This window comes from Neovison vison, chromosome 3 (genome assembly GCF_020171115.1).
Source record: "Neovison vison isolate M4711 chromosome 3, ASM_NN_V1, whole genome shotgun sequence".
Classification (NCBI taxonomy): Eukaryota; Metazoa; Chordata; class Mammalia; order Carnivora; family Mustelidae; genus Neogale; species Neogale vison.
Window position 1 is genome coordinate 163,870,955 of NC_058093.1, and position 18,390 is coordinate 163,889,344.

At 44.3% G+C, this 18,390-nt stretch overlaps 1 protein-coding gene across 1 annotated transcript in view; it reads left to right on the forward strand.

Moving 5' to 3' along the window:
• B4GALT6 (beta-1,4-galactosyltransferase 6) overlaps positions 1–18,390 on the forward strand; it is a 67,284-nt gene that overhangs the window by 35,370 nt on the left and 13,524 nt on the right. Inside the window, exons 4-5 of the mRNA XM_044243219.1 lie at positions 11,607–11,731; positions 17,020–17,136. Coding sequence (XP_044099154.1) covers positions 11,607–11,731; positions 17,020–17,136 — 242 coding nt within the window. The remainder of the gene's footprint in view (positions 1–11,606; positions 11,732–17,019; positions 17,137–18,390) is intronic.

The window sequence follows — 18,390 nt, forward strand, 5'->3', positions numbered from 1 at the left end:
TAGAGGATTCAAGCATAGACAGTTATTGATCAGGTGTGTCAGGTCAGGAAGGGGGGGCAAGTAAGAGTATTTGTGAGTGAGTAGTGTGGCTTAGTCTATTTGGGCTGCTAAAACAAAAATACCGTAGACTGGATGGCTTAAACAGTAAGTGTTTATTTCACAGCCTTGGAGCCCAGAAGTGTTAAAATTAAAGTGCTATAGCAGGTTCAGTGTCTGGTGAGGACCTGATTCTTGGTTCACAGATGGCCATCTTCTTACTGTGTCCCCACGTGGTGGAAAGGGCGAGGGATGTCTTTGGGATCTCTTTTATAAGACTCCTGACCCCATTTATGAAGGCTTTGTCTTCATGACCTAATCGCCTTCCTAATACCATCATTTTGAGGGTTAGGATTTTGACATACGAATTTTAGAGGCACAAACATTCAGCTCCTTACAAACAGCTGTGATGGGGTAGAGCTCATAGAGCTGTGTTTCTCTGAGTGTGGTCCAGGGATCATCTGCACTAGAATCAGCTTGGGATACTGGTTAGAAATGTAAGCCTCTAAGTCAAACCCCTGATCCACAGGGAAGGTCAGGTTTTTTGGCTGCACACCCCAGAATACAGTCTAGCTTGGTTTGAGGAGAAAGGGAATCTGTGGAGAGATCCCAGGCAGTCCTCAGAAAACCTGGGTGGCATAGAGTTAGGGTTAGAGGCTGAATAGCTGTGATGAGACCTAGACTCTTGCTGAAGCATCTCTCGCTTTCACTTGGCAGAGGTCGCAGTTTCCCCCAGGGTGCTCAGGTCTGGAGATCAGAGTGCCCCCCACCCCAAACTGGAAGCTTCTGACACTGCTTTTACCAGAAGGTAGTTTTGTAAAGTGCCCCTGTCCTCATGGTGTTGTCTTCTGCTTAAATGCTCCTGCTGGTGTGGTTGGTCACATGACTGCTCCTGTCTGCTAGAGAGGATGGGCAAGTAGGTTCTAGCTTCTTCCTCTGGAAGGCAGGACTCGGTGGTGGGCTGTTCAGACACTTGAAATTTGTTCACAGGGGTGTCTACAGACATAGGAGCTTTGAGAACGGGGCCAGTGACCCTCATTTTAAACAGCCATGCCTGCTGATTCTTAGCCATACCACCAAATTTAGTGAGCTTATTAGAAGCCAGCTAGATGGGGAAAATGAGGATGTAGCAGAGATAATTTGAAGCCAGAGCTGACTGGCTTTCAGCTCTGATGGTGCCCATCATTCTAGGTGATGGTGCCCTAAGCATTCTAGGTGCTTAGGGTTACAGATCTGGGTTGATGGACAGGGAGGGGAGAGTAACTCCCTCTCTGTAAACAAGGCTGGATATTAAAAGGTGTTATGATTAAGTCATAAACGTGAAAGGAGGTGAATATATGAAAGAACAAAGTAAACATTTTTTTTTAAATTATAGCTATAAGTCTGTGGAATACGTTCTTTTATCCCTGACTCCAAGATGGTAGACCTAGGAAAGTGAGCACTTAGCACAGTTTGAAAGGAAGAATAATTGTTCATTTAAGATGAGGAGTGGGGAGGGCGCCTGGGTGGCTCAGTGGGTTGAGCCGCTGCCTTCGGCTCAGGTCATGATCTCAGTTCCGCATCGGGCTCTCTGCTCACCGGGGAGCCTGCTTCCTCCTCTCTCTCTCTGCCTGCCTCTCTGCCTACTTGTGATCTCTCTCTGCCAAATAAATAAATAAAATCTTTAAAAAAAAAAAAAGATGAGGAGTGGGGAGATATTCTAGAAAAAACACTGAGGTGCTACACATGGAAATTTCTTGGCAGTGAAATGGTTCTAGAAAATACATTTGAAATCACAGGAGGAATATACGACATACTATATTTTCTTTTCTTTTCTTTTCTTTTCTTCTCTTTCTTTCTTTCTTTTTCTTTTTTTTTTTTTGATATATTTTCCTGACAAGGCACACCATTAATTTTATAATGGCTTTTTGGGAACAAGGAAGAAGCAATGCATTAAATGCACACATTATGGGATATATCCTTATATCAGGATGCTAAAACATAAATGAGTGAGTGTGTCAGAGTTGAGGAAATAAGTAATAGTTGTACACTGTGACAATAGAGGAGGTTGACATCTTCTTAACAGTCAAGGACTAGGAAAATCATTTGGAAGAATGTGATAAAGGCTGTGAGAACTTCTGGGCTGAAACAAGGGCCTATTGGGTGGTTAGAAGGCCTGGGTAGGGACAAAAATCAGGTTTCAGTTAGTCATCCAGAGTACAGCAGGAGAAAACCATAGCAAGGGAAGAAGTCAGGTGTTAAGAACTGTGTGTTGTGGGCAGGATCAGGGGGTGAGAACTTGGGCTGGCTGGGAGCTGTTATTTTGGGTCAACTACTTGGGGGGCACCTTTTGCACGAATGTCTTATAGGCATATTTTAGCACTTGATGGAGCCAGTGGGTGGAAGCACAGGTTGAAAGGAAGCCAAAGAAAGAGAGATGAGACAGGATTTGGACATGACCAGCTTTACCCTTCTTACCCATTCATTCATTCGTTTGTTCATTCATCCATCTAGTGTCCTAGATGGTCATGTGGGGCTAAAAACCACTCTGTGTTTAGAATACTTAGATTTGGGGGGTTCATGAGTGGTGTTAAGTGTCCGACACTTGGTTTCAGGTCATGATCTCAGGGTCGTGAGATCAAGCCCTGCATCGGACTCCATGTTCAGTGAGGGGTCTCCTTGAGATTCTCTCTCTCCCTCCCTCTCTGCACCTCTCCCTGCTTGCATGCTTTCCAAATAAATAAATAAATAAAATATTTTTTTTAAAAAAGAAGAATTCTTAAATTTGGTTACTTTAGGAGTAGTTGAGTAAGAAATTACTTGTGTAAACAGACATAAAATTCCAGAGTTTTGGGCACCTGGGTGGCTCAGTCGGTTAAGCATCTGCCTTCAGTTCAGGTCATGATCTATGGGTTCCGGGTTCAAGCCCCACATTGGCCTTCCTGCTTGGTGGGTAGTCTGCTTCTCTCTCTCCTCCCCCTGCCCCTTTCCATTGCTTGTTCTCTCTCTCTCTCTCTCTCTCTCTCTCAAGTAAATAAATAAAATCGTTTTTAAAAAATTCCAGAAGTTGAGAAGCCTAAGTAATTCCCTATTGGGAATTGGCAGTTTCTGGTGTTGGTTCCAAAGGGGGCAGTGGGTGACTGGGGACAAGATGACTGATGTAACCAAATGGCCTTGAGCTGTGTTCAGGCAGCCGTCCAGAGGGTAGAGGAGACAATGGGCTCTCTTACCATAAAAATGATATTTTGACTTTGGGGTGGAATTCACCCAATTGGATATTTCTTCAGGAAATTCAGGTCTTTCTCAACACTGTCATCAGATCATTGGGCTATGTGCATTTGACGCCCTGAGGGTGAAGTGGTGATAAAAAGCCAGAGTATCCAGAATTAGGCTTTAGATACCAAGAAATAGATAATAGGCCCTAAGCCAAGTGAAGGAGTCATTGAAAGATGTTGATTTATAGGGAAAACAACTCCCTGGCTAGAGATAATATATGCCTTAAATTTTACTTGAAATGTAAAAAAAATGTAAATGTAGGTAATTCATATGTATTGATTATTCTTTTAAGAATTATATTTTAATTTTTTTTTTTTTTTTTTTTTTTTTGAGAGAGAGAGAGAGCGAGCATGAGATCAGGGAGGTTCAGAGGGAGAAGCAGACTCCCCTCAGAGCAAGGAGCCGGACACAGGACTTGATCCTGGGACTACAGGGTCATGACCTGAGCCGAAGGCAGTCACTTAATCAACTGAGCCACCCAGGCATCCAAGAATTACATTTTAATAGAAAAACTAGTATCCTAAGTTGTGTCATGCGATACCATATGGTGCACACTTCCGTGAGCCTATGGTTTGGGCCTGCACATACCTAATGGACCCCAGACCCATTTAGGTTTCCAAACTGTGTGGCATTATTGCATGTCTTGCTAATGCAGCATTAAGAAGTTATAGTAAATGACATATATAACCAATGATGCAACCATGTTTTTCTCACACATAAAATAAATAGTTTGGCGTGCAGGCTTAGTTGGCAGGACTAATGGGTAGCTTACACTCCATTTCATTCTTCCACTTGATCCCAGTTGAGGCCCAGATCTTTCCTTTCTAACCCCAGTTCTACCTTCAGAATGGTGACAATTAAGATTTGATAAATTATGTTATTTATGTGCTGATGAAACTACTAGATACATTGATTTCAGCAAATATATTTATTTTTCGACGTTTTAATTTCTAAGTGGGGAATGATCACACATTCTCATTGGAAGAGCTCAGATTAGCACAGGTGCGGCATGAAGATTGGGGGTTCTCTGTGGAGCTCAGTGGGTCCTTCCTCTCCAGTTGCCCTTGAAATCTCAACAAATGAAATAAAGGGGGCTAGCCTGGCTGATTGCTTACTTCTCCACAAGTAAAGAGAGATGTGTCCTCTCCTGGTATCAGTGCACTGAAAGTGCTTCTTTGAGTGGTACTTGAAGGGGACATCCAATATATAAAGGAGATGAAAGTAGCTTCAGTGGGTGTAGTGGTCAGGGAGGACCACAAGTCCTCCCTGACCACAGGCTCATTTTGAGAGGTTTTTTTCTCCTGAGGTTTGCTTGGAAACCACATCGCAAGTAGTTCATCTGCACAGTGCCTCTTCCTGGCCATTCTCTATAATATGCCCCTTTCCCTTCACTTTCTGTGCTTTGGGGTCTTTTCCTCAATATCATGTGTTGAGATGCTAGAGCTAGTTGTAAGAAGAATATACAGATTATGACCTGCTGAGTGAGGGGCACAAGCCACCTACCTGGGATTGGCAGGTAGCTCCCTCAGCATCCACACTCCCACTTCGGGAGTGAAACCCAAACCCATGGGGTCCTTTTGACTGGACTCATAGTTTCAGTATAACCCCACAAAGGAAGCAGAGTCACAAGATTTAATTACTTACAGATCCCAGAAGCAAGGGGGTGCAGTGAGCTGGGGGAAGGGCAGTCCTCTGTTTCAGGTAGAATGAGAAGGAGACAGAGCAGGGAGCCAGCACCTATCACTTTCAGGGTGCTTGGGGCAGAGGTCACTTAAATTTTTTGTGGGCATCATTCTAAGTAGTAATTTTAAAAGGTGCCCTGGCAAAAGCAAAGCAGAAATTTTTGGTGGAAATCCTAAACTCAAGTCTTTATCTAAGTGTCCAATTTCTGGGTATGACTAGGGTTATCATTCTTTGAAATGCCTAGGCAACAATTCAGAAAAATAGAGCTCCTTTTCAGAAGAACAATAGTTGTTTTTTTCATCACAGTTGACCCGGTGATGCCCAGGCATTAATCTTTAGGGAAAATCATAGGCAGTGTCTGGACAGTAGAGATTAACCACTATCAGGGTTTTGGTCACTTAGTTCATAAAACACTTGAGCAAAGCAAAAACGCCAGGCAACAGTCCTAGTAGACAAATAATTTGAAATGCTGTCCATAACCGCCCTCCCCATTTGTTGGGATCTAGCCAAGAAAATAAACCAACACCCCTGGATAGGGTTAAAATAAGTATTTGATGAAACACTTGGGTGAGATTATGGAATACTTTGTACCTGTTGGGCCATCATTTGTAAATTTGTCTGAAGCTTTCCAGAATTATTTAATATACACGCAGCAGATGGGGGCCTTGCCAGCACACACAGCCCCTTCCCTGGCCACTAGGTCATCTAAAACGGAATGGTCATCCAGAACTGTCTGTGCTAGAGAATCCTGTTGTTGTGTGAGGGCTGATCTTTGGTGTCACAGCCTCGTGTGTTCGGCAGGGCGGTTGACAGGTTGGTATTTGTTTTCATAAGTCGTTGTGTGCCTCATGCGGTGGTGCCTAGCCCAGTTCCAGCGAGGGAGAGCAGCAGACCTCGGCCCCATATAATGTGGCTAGGTTCTGCCTGGTTTTGACATGAGGGGGCAGAGAGATGGATGCGGGGTGTTCTGTCCAGTGATTTGTAAGGGGAGCTCCAGGGAGACGAAAGTACACTGCCATGACTAGACAGGACTCTTGGGGGCTGGCACGGAGGCAGATGCATTGGAGGTCGAGTGAAGAAGTGCACGTACGGAGAGCCACGTGTGTGTGATGGCCCTGATGCACTGCCCCTGCGGTGGACACGAGCTGCTTCATCAGGGAAACCACGAGAAGTTGGAGGTTCCTGCTGGATGGCTGGGCCCTGGGGGTTGTTCTCCTGGGGACGAGGCAGAGATCATTCTCATCCATGTGCTGTTGGTGCTTGGGCAGGTGTGGAAGATTATACAGGGCACTGGGACACTCCTGCCAAGTATCACGTCGTGTGCTGCAAAGTGTCCCACCTGAGAGCATTTGAGCAGTGTAGAGAGAAGCCCGGCAAGCCACAGGGAGGCATGGGGGCCCTTCTGACGGTCCAGTGGGGACAGGGTCAGTAAATCAGCTTGGTAGGCCCCTAACTCGGGAAGCAGCCTTTCCTGAGCCTGGTAACATGCCTAGCAATTACAATGGCCCCCATATAAGCTCTGATTTCTTCCTATTGTATAAAAATAGGATGACTATTGGAGGGCTTGAATGGGAGGACTGTCTGTTATGTGTGTCCTAGTGGATAATTAGAGAACTCTATGGGTGATTGTCCCCCCGGGGAGAGAGAGACTCTGGGGAACTGCTGGGTCCCTAGGGCAGTGGCCTTAGCAGCTTCCACTCTTGGAGGTCAAAGTATGGGACCCCAGATCCTGCTGCCAGGGCTGGGGCATTCTAAGTGGTGATGGCGTTGGCTCTCACAGTGGGCTGGCTGTCTTTCAAAGAGCCTGCAGCATCTGAGCAAAGGCTTCTGACTTGTATTTGAGCCGTCTCGGAGTAGAGAGCCCTGATCTCTGGAGCTGCCCATACAGAGGGGCCTGTTGGTCATCGTATGTGGGAGGGAACTGAGTCAAGGGAGACTGATAAGGGGCCTGGAAGCCCTTATGTCTCCTAGGAGCCTCTGTTGGGTTCCTAGGGGAAGGGGCAGAGGGACTGTTTGCTCTCCTCACACTGGCAAACAAGATTTGGCCTTCAGGAAAATTATCTTGTTCATGTTTAGCTATAGCACTGATCTGGTTTAATGCCAATTATGCTGTATCTGACACTGTAGTGAGTTGTAACAATATGGCCTTATAACCGGGGGGTGGGGGGAGCTTTAAGAACTCCTTAGGAGAAAAAAAAAAAAACACATGAAAAAAAAAAAAAAAAGAACTCCTTAGGGGCGCCTGGGTGGCTCAGTCAGTTAAGCCTCCAACTCTTGGTTTTGGCTCAGATCATGATCTCAGGGTCTTTGGATCCAGTGAGTTGGGCTCCCTGCTCAGTGGGGCATCTGCTTCCCTTCTTTCTCTCCCTCTGCCCCTCCCTCTACTTCTATTCTCTCTGACTCTCAAAAAGAAATAAATAGATCTTTAAAGAAAAAAAAAAAAAGAACTCCTTAGATTCTGTCCCCGAGGGCACCTTCTGGGTTGGGAGTGGTGAGGGGTGGTGGGGGCGGGGGATTGTCTATGGAAGCAGGATGGTCAGCACATCATGCCCAGGATCCATCCCAGTTTTCCCCAGGAGGAGGGGAGCTTCATCTGGGCTTGTCCGCTCCCAGTGAACCTGAGCTTAGTAACTGTGATGGGTGGGTGGGCCTGGAGCCAAGCCAAGGAAACCCAAGTGAGGAGAGGCAGAGCTGCTTTCCCCTTATCCCTGTTGGACGCCGGAGGCTAGCGGCAGTGGTCTCTTCTGGGAGTCTCTTCCCTTGTTTGTCTTCATCTCCTGTGTCGGTAGTTCAGCTCCTTTGGGAGTGCTGTTGCTGTGCTGACAAGTCCGGAGTGTCCCCTAGGATGTCTCTAATAAAAAAGGGCTTCACTACCTTGGGTGGTTTTTTTGTTTGCTGTTTTTTGTATAAATTGTGAATTTTGGGGTCTTTGGCCAAATGGCTAGGGCAGGCATTTTAAGTGCTATAACCAACAGCTCGGAGCTGGTTCAAAAGACCTGTGAGAGCCAGCTGGCACCCTTTTCCCCTCCCCATGGGCAGATTTTTCTAGAAAACCTTAGCATCTCTATCTTGTTTAGTTACTTGCCTCTTTTGTTTCACACTGGTGGTTGGATGTTCTGGTTGGACAGACAGTAACAGGGAACACCTGGGATGGAGGCGGCCTCTTCCCTGACCCATGTGCTGCAACCTCCCGCTCTAGGTTATCCCAGCCGACCCCCTAGGTGGTCGGGGCTTACCGCCACCAGCACAACAAGAGCTGATGTGTCCCAGGCCTCAAGAGCGTTGTAGCAGCTTTACGGAGGCATGTCCATAACACCACACTTCTGGCTTGGGCCATGTGAGCAGGGGTCCTGCAAGCGTCTCTTGGTTTTTCAGCCTCCTCTGGGCACATGGGAGTTGCTGCTACCATGTTTTCAGGGCCCCTGCTTTCAGTGAGAATTCGTTTTGCTGTACCAGGCCAGGGCCGGGGCTCCTGATATCCCGTGTAGCTGGGGGATCATTTGTGACAACAGCAAGGAATGTGGCAGTCTTGGCCACCCGGAGCGCCATGCTGCCCCCCTAGAACCACCTCTGCCGTGGGTCCTGGCCGGCTTGCCAAGCTCGGCACCCCAGTCCCAGCCAGCAACATGGTAGGCACAGCAGCCAGCCTCCCCCTGGGTCCCTCCTCTAAGGGCATTCTCCTCGCTCCTGGGACCTCACCTGCATCCCCTCTCCCTGCCCAGGGAAAGGAAGCCGAGCCCTGGTGTTCGTGGTTATCAGCTCACCTTGGCCGGGTGCTGGGACTTCGGCAGGCGAGTACGGCCAGCTTCCTCCAGACCTGCTGCCTCCCCGGCGCGCGCGCCTCCGCTGGGGCCTGCTGGCAGTTGTCTTTGCAGGCGGCCTGACTTGGACAGCGGCCACAGTTTGGGGTGGGGGTCTGTGGCCATGTCTGACCACCGCAGTAGACAGCGGTGCCCGGCCATGCCACAGACTGCCAGCAGGCCGGGCTCCCTCCCTGGGAGACTGAGCCTGGCAGAGGGCGTTAGGAAGCCGTTGGCGGCTCTGGGGCGTCGTGCGGGGCTGCAGGCCGACGCACAGTCATCTCCTCATTGCCAGCTGTGCTGAGAAACGGGACTGGTGTGCTGAAGTAAGGACACCCAGGGTGACTTGCTGCCACCTGGGACTGGCAGGTAGCTCCCTCAGCATCCACGCTCCCACTTGGAGGAAGTGAAACCCAAACCCATGGGGTCCTTTCGATTGGACTTACAGTTTCATATAGCCCCATAAAGGAAGTAGAGTCACAAGATTTAATCGCTTACAGATCCCAGACGCCAGGGAGTGCAGTGAGCTGGGAGAAGGACAGGCCTCTGTCAGGTGGAGAGAGCAGGAGACGGGGCAGGGAGCCAGCACCTGTCACTTTCAGGGTGCTTGGGGCAGAGGTCACTTAACTTTTTTTGTGTGCTTCATTTTACGTTATTATTTAAAAAGGTGCGGTGGGAAAAGCAAAGGAATTGTTGATGGCAGGGATCGTAAAGTCACGTCCTTATCTAAATGTTGGGCCTCTGGGTGGGTGTGAGAAGGGTTATCATACCTTGAAATGCCTTAGCAGCAACTCTGCAAAACAGAGTTTCTTGGTCTCATCACACGTCACCCCATCGCATTAAGTGTGCGTTTCTTTTTCCCCCTCTCTCTCTGGTCCCATTTTCAGTGTTCCCCGTGGTGGCAGTCCTGTCTTGGAGGCCTGTCCTCTACCCGCCACCCCCCTCCTTCACAAATAGTAACACTGACCGCTGGCATCAGTGTCGTGCCACTGGGTCGTCTTCGGCCATCAGCCAGTAAGAGATCAGGATTTCAGAGCCAAGAGCAGTAAGCACACGGGAAGGCTGCCGAGGGACTCTGAGGAATGTGCATGGTGGGACATTCGGAGGGGAGGTGAACTCGGGGTGCCTGGAGCATTAGAGAGGAAAACAGTGGCCCCCGCAGGCCCTGCCCACGGAGAAGAGAGATAGACCGCTCGCTTCCTAATTTGCCAGCACACGCGTGTTTGAGATGAGAACTACACGGAATGAGACTGGAGAGAGCTGCTGACCATGCTGATGATGGCCGCTGGCTCAGGCCCTGTCAAGCTGGAGCACCGACAAAGAAATCAGTGTCACCCCCATCAAGAATCCCCCAAGCTTCGGGGACTTCTGTGAACTGTCTGTAATTTAGCATAATGACTATCATTTTAGCTGTCACGCACACCACTAAGTGCATCTGATTTATCTGAGTTTTATTCGGTTATGGTGGTAGATCCCGTGTTTGTCCGCGGAGTCTGTACTTGGGCTCATCCGTCTCACGTCATGACCTGCTCTTTCTCTGCGAGTTCATAGGTTGCTCTTTCCTTCAGGTGACTCTTGTCACACAAAAGGCTGGGTGATTGGTTGTGAAAGACCACAAACATTGTCAGGAGAACTGGCAGACGTGAGAAGATGGCACATTTTTTCCCAGCTTACCCTCTGAACTGTAGACATTATATTTTAGAATACTTGTCTCTTTGGCCTGCCTTTGTGCTCAGTGGAAGCTGCTGGTCTTCCTTCCTACTTAGGAGGAGGGAGGTATGGGAAGGGAAGGGCTCGCTCCAAGAGGAGTTGAGGGTTGTATACATGGAATCAGGGCCACTCAGGCTCAGAGGACTTGAAGTGGGAAACCTCATGGGTTGGTATGTATTTCATGAGTTGAAGAGTGAGTCAGAACTTAGTTCTTTAAGGTCTTAGTCCTGTTTTTGATTGAGTTAACAGGTGGATGGATGGAATGGCTTTCCACCCAAGAGTCCTTCCTATTTCAGTGGTATAGAGCGGAGAAGCTACTAGTAAAAACACCTCTGGGAATATGTTTGTTAATTCAGAGAGCGAATGCCTAGTAGGCCAGGAACATCCTAAAAGCCTGTAGTTTTCCACTTTTGCCTATCAAGGGGATACTGCGTAGGTACTAAGAATATAAATTCATTGAGTTGTGTTTGCAAATTCTCTCAAGAAGTGTGAGTGAAGTAGAGGAGAGTGATGGCAGCTGGTGTATATTGAGTGCATGCTTTGTGGCCGACACGCCGCTTGATCCTTCACGTGCACTATTTTGTCTAGTGGATGCTGCCACAAGGAGAGGCAGGTGTCACCACCTACTTTTACAGAGAAGGCAGCTGAGGCACAGAGAAGTTCCATAGTGTCCCTAGTGCACAGAAGGTAGGATTCGGCAGCTCCCTGCAACCTAACTTCTTCATTAACCCCCTTATGTACTGTGCTCTCATGCTGCCTATGTTGGTTATGTTGAAACTAAAAGTCCTTTTAAGAGACTTGGACACATTGTAACATTACAATAATAAGCTAATTTGTAATGACATGCAAACATTTCCCAAAGAATAGTAAAATATTCACTGTCATACTCAGAGCAAAAAAATTTAACAATTTGATTTATCTTCAGCATATTTACCAAAGACGGTGGAGTGGTCGTATCAGGTATCATCCGGATGAGAACCGAACGGGGGTGGGACTGACAGTTACGTGGTGATAACAGGAGTGCCCTGGACTGTCCTGGCAGCCAAGTCATGCCGTCACCCTACTGACTGTTGTCTGTCTTGCTCCATATTAAAACAGTTCTTCACGTGTTTGACCTTCTAGGGGGATTCCTCAATGTCAATGTAAGTGAAATCAGTTTTGATGAAATTCATCAACTCTTCTCCAAGGATTTAGATATTGAGCCAGGAGGTCACTGGAGGCCTAAAGACTGTAAACCCAGATGGAAGGTGAGGTAAATTTTTTCCTGAGTAATGTCATTGTTCCTATGCGTCTGAGTGAGGAAAAGTGCGTTTGATTCAGGATATACAGTGAAATACATTTGTCTCTTGAAAATTTAAGACCTCAGAAGTTTTGCATTTAATGTATAGGTGTTCACAGTTCAGGTATGATCTAGTAGTGTTCCTGGTGAAGACTCTGACCGACCTGCGTGTTAAAATACGTGCTCGTGTGCATCTCGTGGAGATCCTGCTAATAAATGCCTCACTTGAGATTGGCTTGGAAAACCGCTTTTTTCCCCCTGTTTTCCTGCTTCCTTCTCTGCCTCCTGCTGCTATCCCTAATGATTCCTGTCACCTGTAGGCATAGCCCCACCAAGTCCTGAACCGGGATTTCCAGGTGGGTCTCACGTCGGAGTTCCTCAGAGTCCCGGAACCTCAGAGGTCCCTGTAGGACACAATAAGGAAAACTTTGGTATTTCAGAAGGCAGAGCACAAGCTTTTTATCTTTTTGACATGTCAGAGTTCTAATTAATGTTTTGTTTGAAAAACTATAAGGGAGTAGGTCTGCCTCTGCTGCTTAAAATAAATTGAAAACCGTGATTTAAATCAGAGTTGCTCACAGTACTGTGAAATTGGCTAGTTGGGTGCATATTCCGGTAAGGCGATTATGTTTGAGTAGGATGTAGCATTCACATAACTCAAGTTAAAACTACATATGATTAAATCATAGTCCTATCCTCAAGGATTGTGATATAGCCTTAATTTGGAAAGAGTTTTCAATTCCTCTTTTCAGCATTAGTATTTTGCTAAAATAGATGTCTTTTTGTACACAAAATCACTGCTGAGAAGGAGAATTTAGATAAAAGCCCTCTAACTTAATTGGCCTTGAACTCTTTGTGTTTGGGGAAGTGTGTTATTTATACCTGCATCCTTAATGCAGAGTATGTTGTCTTGTCTAAGGTAAGCCCTAAACCTGGTTTTGTTGAATTGAGGTTATGAGATAAATAAATGTCTTGAGACAAATTATTAAATACAGGTTTGGTTGTTGGGTTTTGTTTGTTTTTTGTTTGTTTGTTTGTTTTTTGTTTTTTTGCCTCAAACAATTTGTAAAGCTGCTTACATGGATTCCAGTACACATTTTGGCAGATCATTTATTTTACAGTTGTCTGGTCAGATTCCATTAATAAATGAATCTTCGTCTTTCACGACTGATTTTTTTCACACTTGTAGGTAAAATAGGGTCTAATTTACACAATTCTACTTTTAAAAAATGTCCCAGGCAAATAAATTATTTTTCTTACTTGGGTGATGAGTGTGTATATTGAATGCAAATGAGAGAAAAAAGCACAATTAATCACAACGGCTGTGGGGTAGTATGGAGTTGATCCTCAGACATATCAGTGTGGGGTACAGCATGCTGCACCGGTGTGCATGGTATGATATGGTAAAATAATTTGGGATTGAAAAATTAAGTATTCTTGTTCTTTCTTCATTGGTCTGTATCAGACACTGGATTTTAAATTTTATGGTTTGTTTTCTTCTCATTTTCTGGGAGAAAGTTAAATCACGCACAGAAGTAGTTCCTGTTTTAAAGATTTTAGTAGATGGTAAACTCCATGTGAGTGACCAGGTAACAGTATTGGAAGTGGAGTTCCTAGGAGTAAGCTAACTTAAGGATCTAAAAATAAGCTTATTTTATTAAGGAACTGTACGGTAAAGGCTGCTCTTATTTCAACTTGACACAAACCCTTCTCAGAAGAGTTTCTAGTTCTGAGCTATGCAGCTAAAGGTAGGAGACAAAATTTGGACGTCGTTTAGAGGTGACTTGAATTTGCCATATTTAACTAATTAAGTAAGAACTATCCTTGTCTGCTCTCTGCCCCCAACTTGTTTACACTTTCCTAACGTCCCATTCCAATCTTAGAACAGAGCTGAGAGGGAGAAAAAGAATTACTAGATTTATGTTACAAATGGGCTACCAACATGATTCTTAATATTTGAGGGTTTTTTTTTCTTAAAAAAAAAAAACAAAAACAACTAAGTTCATTGATGGCCTATTAATTGGAACTGAGATCTTCCAAATCTAATGATCTCAGCAATTCTCAGGTGTTGCTGAACACTGGAGGTTCAAGTGGAAAATTCAGCACACGTTGGAGGCCTTATGGAGGAAGGCAAGCTTATTTTGAAGGGGGTGGGTAGAAGGCAAAGATGGCAATGCTTTTCTGAACATTCAAAGTAAAGTGTTCACCTGTGGCTTTGCCTTTCCATTTGGGGGGTCAGTGGGAGATCTGAGCCACGTCTGTCTAAAACCTAAAGGCTGAAAGGACCAGGCAGTGCTCGTTGCATGTGTCTGTTCAGAGGCACGGGGTTCTGTTTCTCATCTCCGATGGCTCAGAGATGAGTCTTAGACACCTGTGCAGAAGAACCACCCAGGTAAAAATGAGGATTCTTGAACATGGTGCTCAGACATTCTGATGCTCTTGGTGGGAAGGGACAAGAACCTTTTTTATCAAGTGCCTCCTGTTGAGAAGCTCCTGTGGACACTGGAAGTGGGAAGGCTGAGAAGGAGGGAGCCGGAACACTGTGGAGAATGAGGGCTCAGCGGCTTCCGCTGTGTTCCATCCTAGGCAGTGGGAGACTAGGGAGCCCTCTCTGGGGACAGGCGTGGAGCCGGGTCACCCAGGGACAGCGTAGCTGCTGGTGTGCTCAAAGTTTGAAAGTAGGACACATACTTGGTGGGAAATAGCATGTAGTAAACACTTTTCTTGCTGATCTTCTCATGGTCAGAATAAGAGAAAATAAGCGAGAAAAATAGGTGCATAAATTCAGTAAGATTAGTAGTCTAAAGTGAGCGCAAACTGAATGGGATAATTTTGCTTGAATAAGAGGTGGTGCGGATTGATTCATGAAGATGAAGTGTTATTTTGCAGAAGGTAATAACCAGATGTTGTGTGTTTCCACTGGAAATACACCAACAGGAGAGTAGCTCAAACAGCAACTTAGGGTACCTGCCAAAAATGCCCTGAAACAGAGGTTATTAAATCTTGAAATAGATTATTGCAGAACACTGAGATCTTCATTTTCTAGGCAATAAATTGTAAACTTTTTAAGAATGTCATTCCACAGCCAGAAGAAGGGACATGCCAAATGAATTTCTAAGATACAATTTAGCTTTGTTTTAATAAAAACTTTACTTTAGGCAAAGTATTCAAAATATTTGATATCTGTCTCATTAAAAAATGGACATTTATTTGCTATTAAGAGAACAGTTTACCTTATTTTGAATTTGCCAAGACATTGGTAATTTCATTTCCCATATTCTCAGTTTCTTTATAAGATTAAGAAAGAAAAACAGCTCTTGATATTTTAAATCCTTCATTGAACAAAGGACTGTATTATGGCCTATGACTTTGTTTATTCTTAGATGTTAAACTCATCACTCAGTGTAAGTGCATTTAATTAACATGGACTCAGCAGCCATTTAATAGCTTCTTTCCTTAAATATCCATAATTCTCCTTAACTGCTTTTATAGCCCATTTATCTTATGTTCTAGGCAGCTAACTTGTGGCCAAATTCAGAATGAGGAAGGGCAAGCTTGATGCTTATTTCTGCAGAAGTTATCACGCTGTTCACTTCAGATAAGGCTAGTGGTAGGAGTCTTTCTTGCCATCTGACTCCTTCCTCTCCTTTGACTTTTTGTAGCAGTTCACTCTCCTAAGAGTGAACCTAGGGGTCCCTACTAGGTCTGGGAGTTGTACTGATTTGGGAATAGTGTGGCTGCACCAGCAATGGACAGTGACTCCCACCAGCAGGTTCCCAGTCACGGGGAGGGGTGGTGGTGGGATCGAGGGGACTCTTGGATGTGGGGTAGGTTTGCTCCAGCAGCCTTGCGGTCCTCAGTTCAAGAGGTGCCTTATGAGGAAGCCAAATGGGAATGGGATCCAAAGTGGGGCTGGCAGAGGCACGAGAGCCTCTTGAGCTCCTACCACATACCGAATGTAAGACAGTGTGAACATGAAGACAGCAGCATTGTAGCGGCCATCATGCCTTCCTGCATTAAGGGAAAATTAGTGGTGGTGTTTCTAGTTTAGATGTTCTTAGTTTTGCTAAACTGTCTTTTTGGGCTTTTTAAAAGAAAACTAATGTTTAGGAAACATTTGAGTTTTTCAAGAGCAAAATCTAAATTGTAGGGCAACTTAGCTTGTATGACAAAGTTTGGATCCAGGAAATAGGGGATTTGAATAAGTGATGATTGATAATATTCATTTATTCTTATTTTATATGAACATATTTTATGTAGATGTTGTTTTTTAGTCTTGATTTTCAGAGTCCCAATACATTTTTTTTCCTATTAGAAGAAACATTGATTTACTGAGAAACCATTTAATTCCCATATATACATTTTTTTCTTTTGTCCTTTAGATTATATAAGAAACACATTTTTTTGGCTGCTTAAAAAAGATAAATTTCTCTCTTTTCTGCTGTTTACATTACTTTTTTTGTTAAGCTTCACTTTAAACCCAGTATTGTCCTATCACTGAAATAAATATAACATGTATCAAAAGTTAAGTTGTGCATTTTGATTAAATGAAAGATATTAATATAATTATGATACTTCTATGATATATCCCTTATGTTTCTCAAAATAAATCTAGGCCAGGTAAGTCACGTGTAGGATAGTAGATATTCAATTGGGATCTCTTAATTTCAGTTTAAAAACCATGAATTTATTATTTATGATCTACTTTAAAATCTAGAAGTTACTCTTGACACATTCCTTCCCCAACTTTTTCTATCTCATCCATAAACCAGTCCTGTTAATTTACTTCTTAAATGGTTCAAAATTCATGTACCTCTCCTCTCCTCCACTCTTCCCTCCGTTATAGCTACCATTGCCTCTTTTATTGACTAATTGTGTTAATGTCCTAACCAGCAACCTGAATCTATTTTGGGCTTTTTCCAGTCTACTCTCCATGGGAGCGTTTGCCATCCCCAAATGGGATTTTATCACTTTTAATGAATCTTTCCAAGATTTCCCATGGTGTTGTTAGAATAAAGACGCAATCTAAGAAGTGGCCTTCAGAGCCCACTTATACCTCCCCAGGTTCACAAGACCCTAAGTGGCACAAAGGCAAGGGCCATGTCTGTGTTTTCTCACTGTTGGATCTCTGGTGAGAAAATCCATAAAGGCACAACTTTAAAACCTTCAGAATTTTTTTTAAGGATCAGTTTTTATCTTTACCCCCAGGGCTTGCTGTTCTATTTATTTATATATGTGACTATTTTGTTTTTAAAGGTGGCAGTTCTCATTCCTTTCCGTAATCGCCATGAACATCTTCCGATTTTTTTCTTGCATCTGATTCCAATGCTCCAGAAGCAGAGACTGGAATTTGCCTTTTATGTCATTGAACAGGTGAGAATGTTACTCTTTTTCTTCCAATTTTTAAAAAAAAATTTATAATTTTATTATTTTTTTTTTTAGAGAGAGCGTGTGTGTAAGTGGTGGGGGAGGAGGAGAGAGAGAGGGAGAGAAAGACTCTGAAGCTCCATGCTCAGTGCAGAGCCCGATGTGGGGCTTGATCTCACAACCCTGAGATCATGACCTGAGCTGAAATCAAGAACTGGACACTTAACTGACTGAGCCACAGAGTGTCCCAGGAGAGAATATTTTTCAAAATGGTACCTAAGTGTACTGGAACTTAATAAATTCTTAGATATGGTGGGATTTAAAAATGTTTAGCTTAGAGTGAATCTTTAGTTTCATATTTGGGTAAATTCTTATTTGGGATTGAGTATGTTACATATGCCACATTTGTTAATCCATTTATCAGTTGATGTGCTCCTGTTGTTTTTAATCATGTCTTGCCTATTAAAATGAGACTTTTTAAAAATTTTTTAAATTTTTTTATAAACATATAATGTATTTTTTTTAAAGATTTTATTTATTTATTTGAACGACAGAGATCACAAGGAGGCAGAGAGACAGGCAGAGAGAGAGGAGGAAGCAGGGTCCCTGCTGAGCAGAGAGCCTGACGTGGGGCTCGATCCCAGGACTGTGGGATCATGACCTGAGCCGAAGGCAGAGGCTTTAACCCACTGAGCCACCCAGGCGCCCCCATATAATGTATTTTTAATCCCAGGGTTACAGGTCTGTGAATCGCCAGGTTTACACACTTCATAACACTCACCAGAAACATTTTTTAAATTAGTCTTCATGTTATCAGCTAATTTTTTTTCTATAAATATTTTTCATATCTCAGTATTCCATACGTTACAATTTCTTTCAGTCTTATTTGCACCCTTTGAGGATATTTACCATACTTTTAGTTTTTTCCACCTCTGTCATTACCTAGTTTTATACTTAAAGTATTGTCTTCGATTTCTTCCCTCATCTTTCCCCATCCCCATCTCCCAAGCACGAGGCACTTGCCGAATTTTATCAGTGATTTCTAGCATTTCTAGAAGGTGCACTCCATTTGTGTTTCAAATATATTGCAATTTGGGTACTTTTGGTTTTGACCTTGATAACCTCATTTTATCCTGATATTCCTTCTTTTTCCTCACGCTAAACCTGACTAAAAATGGATTTCCTTACTTAACAGTAGACAGAAAGTGACCTAGCTTATATTATTAAATGCTCCTTTGTTGTGTTTTTTTTTTTCGTGAA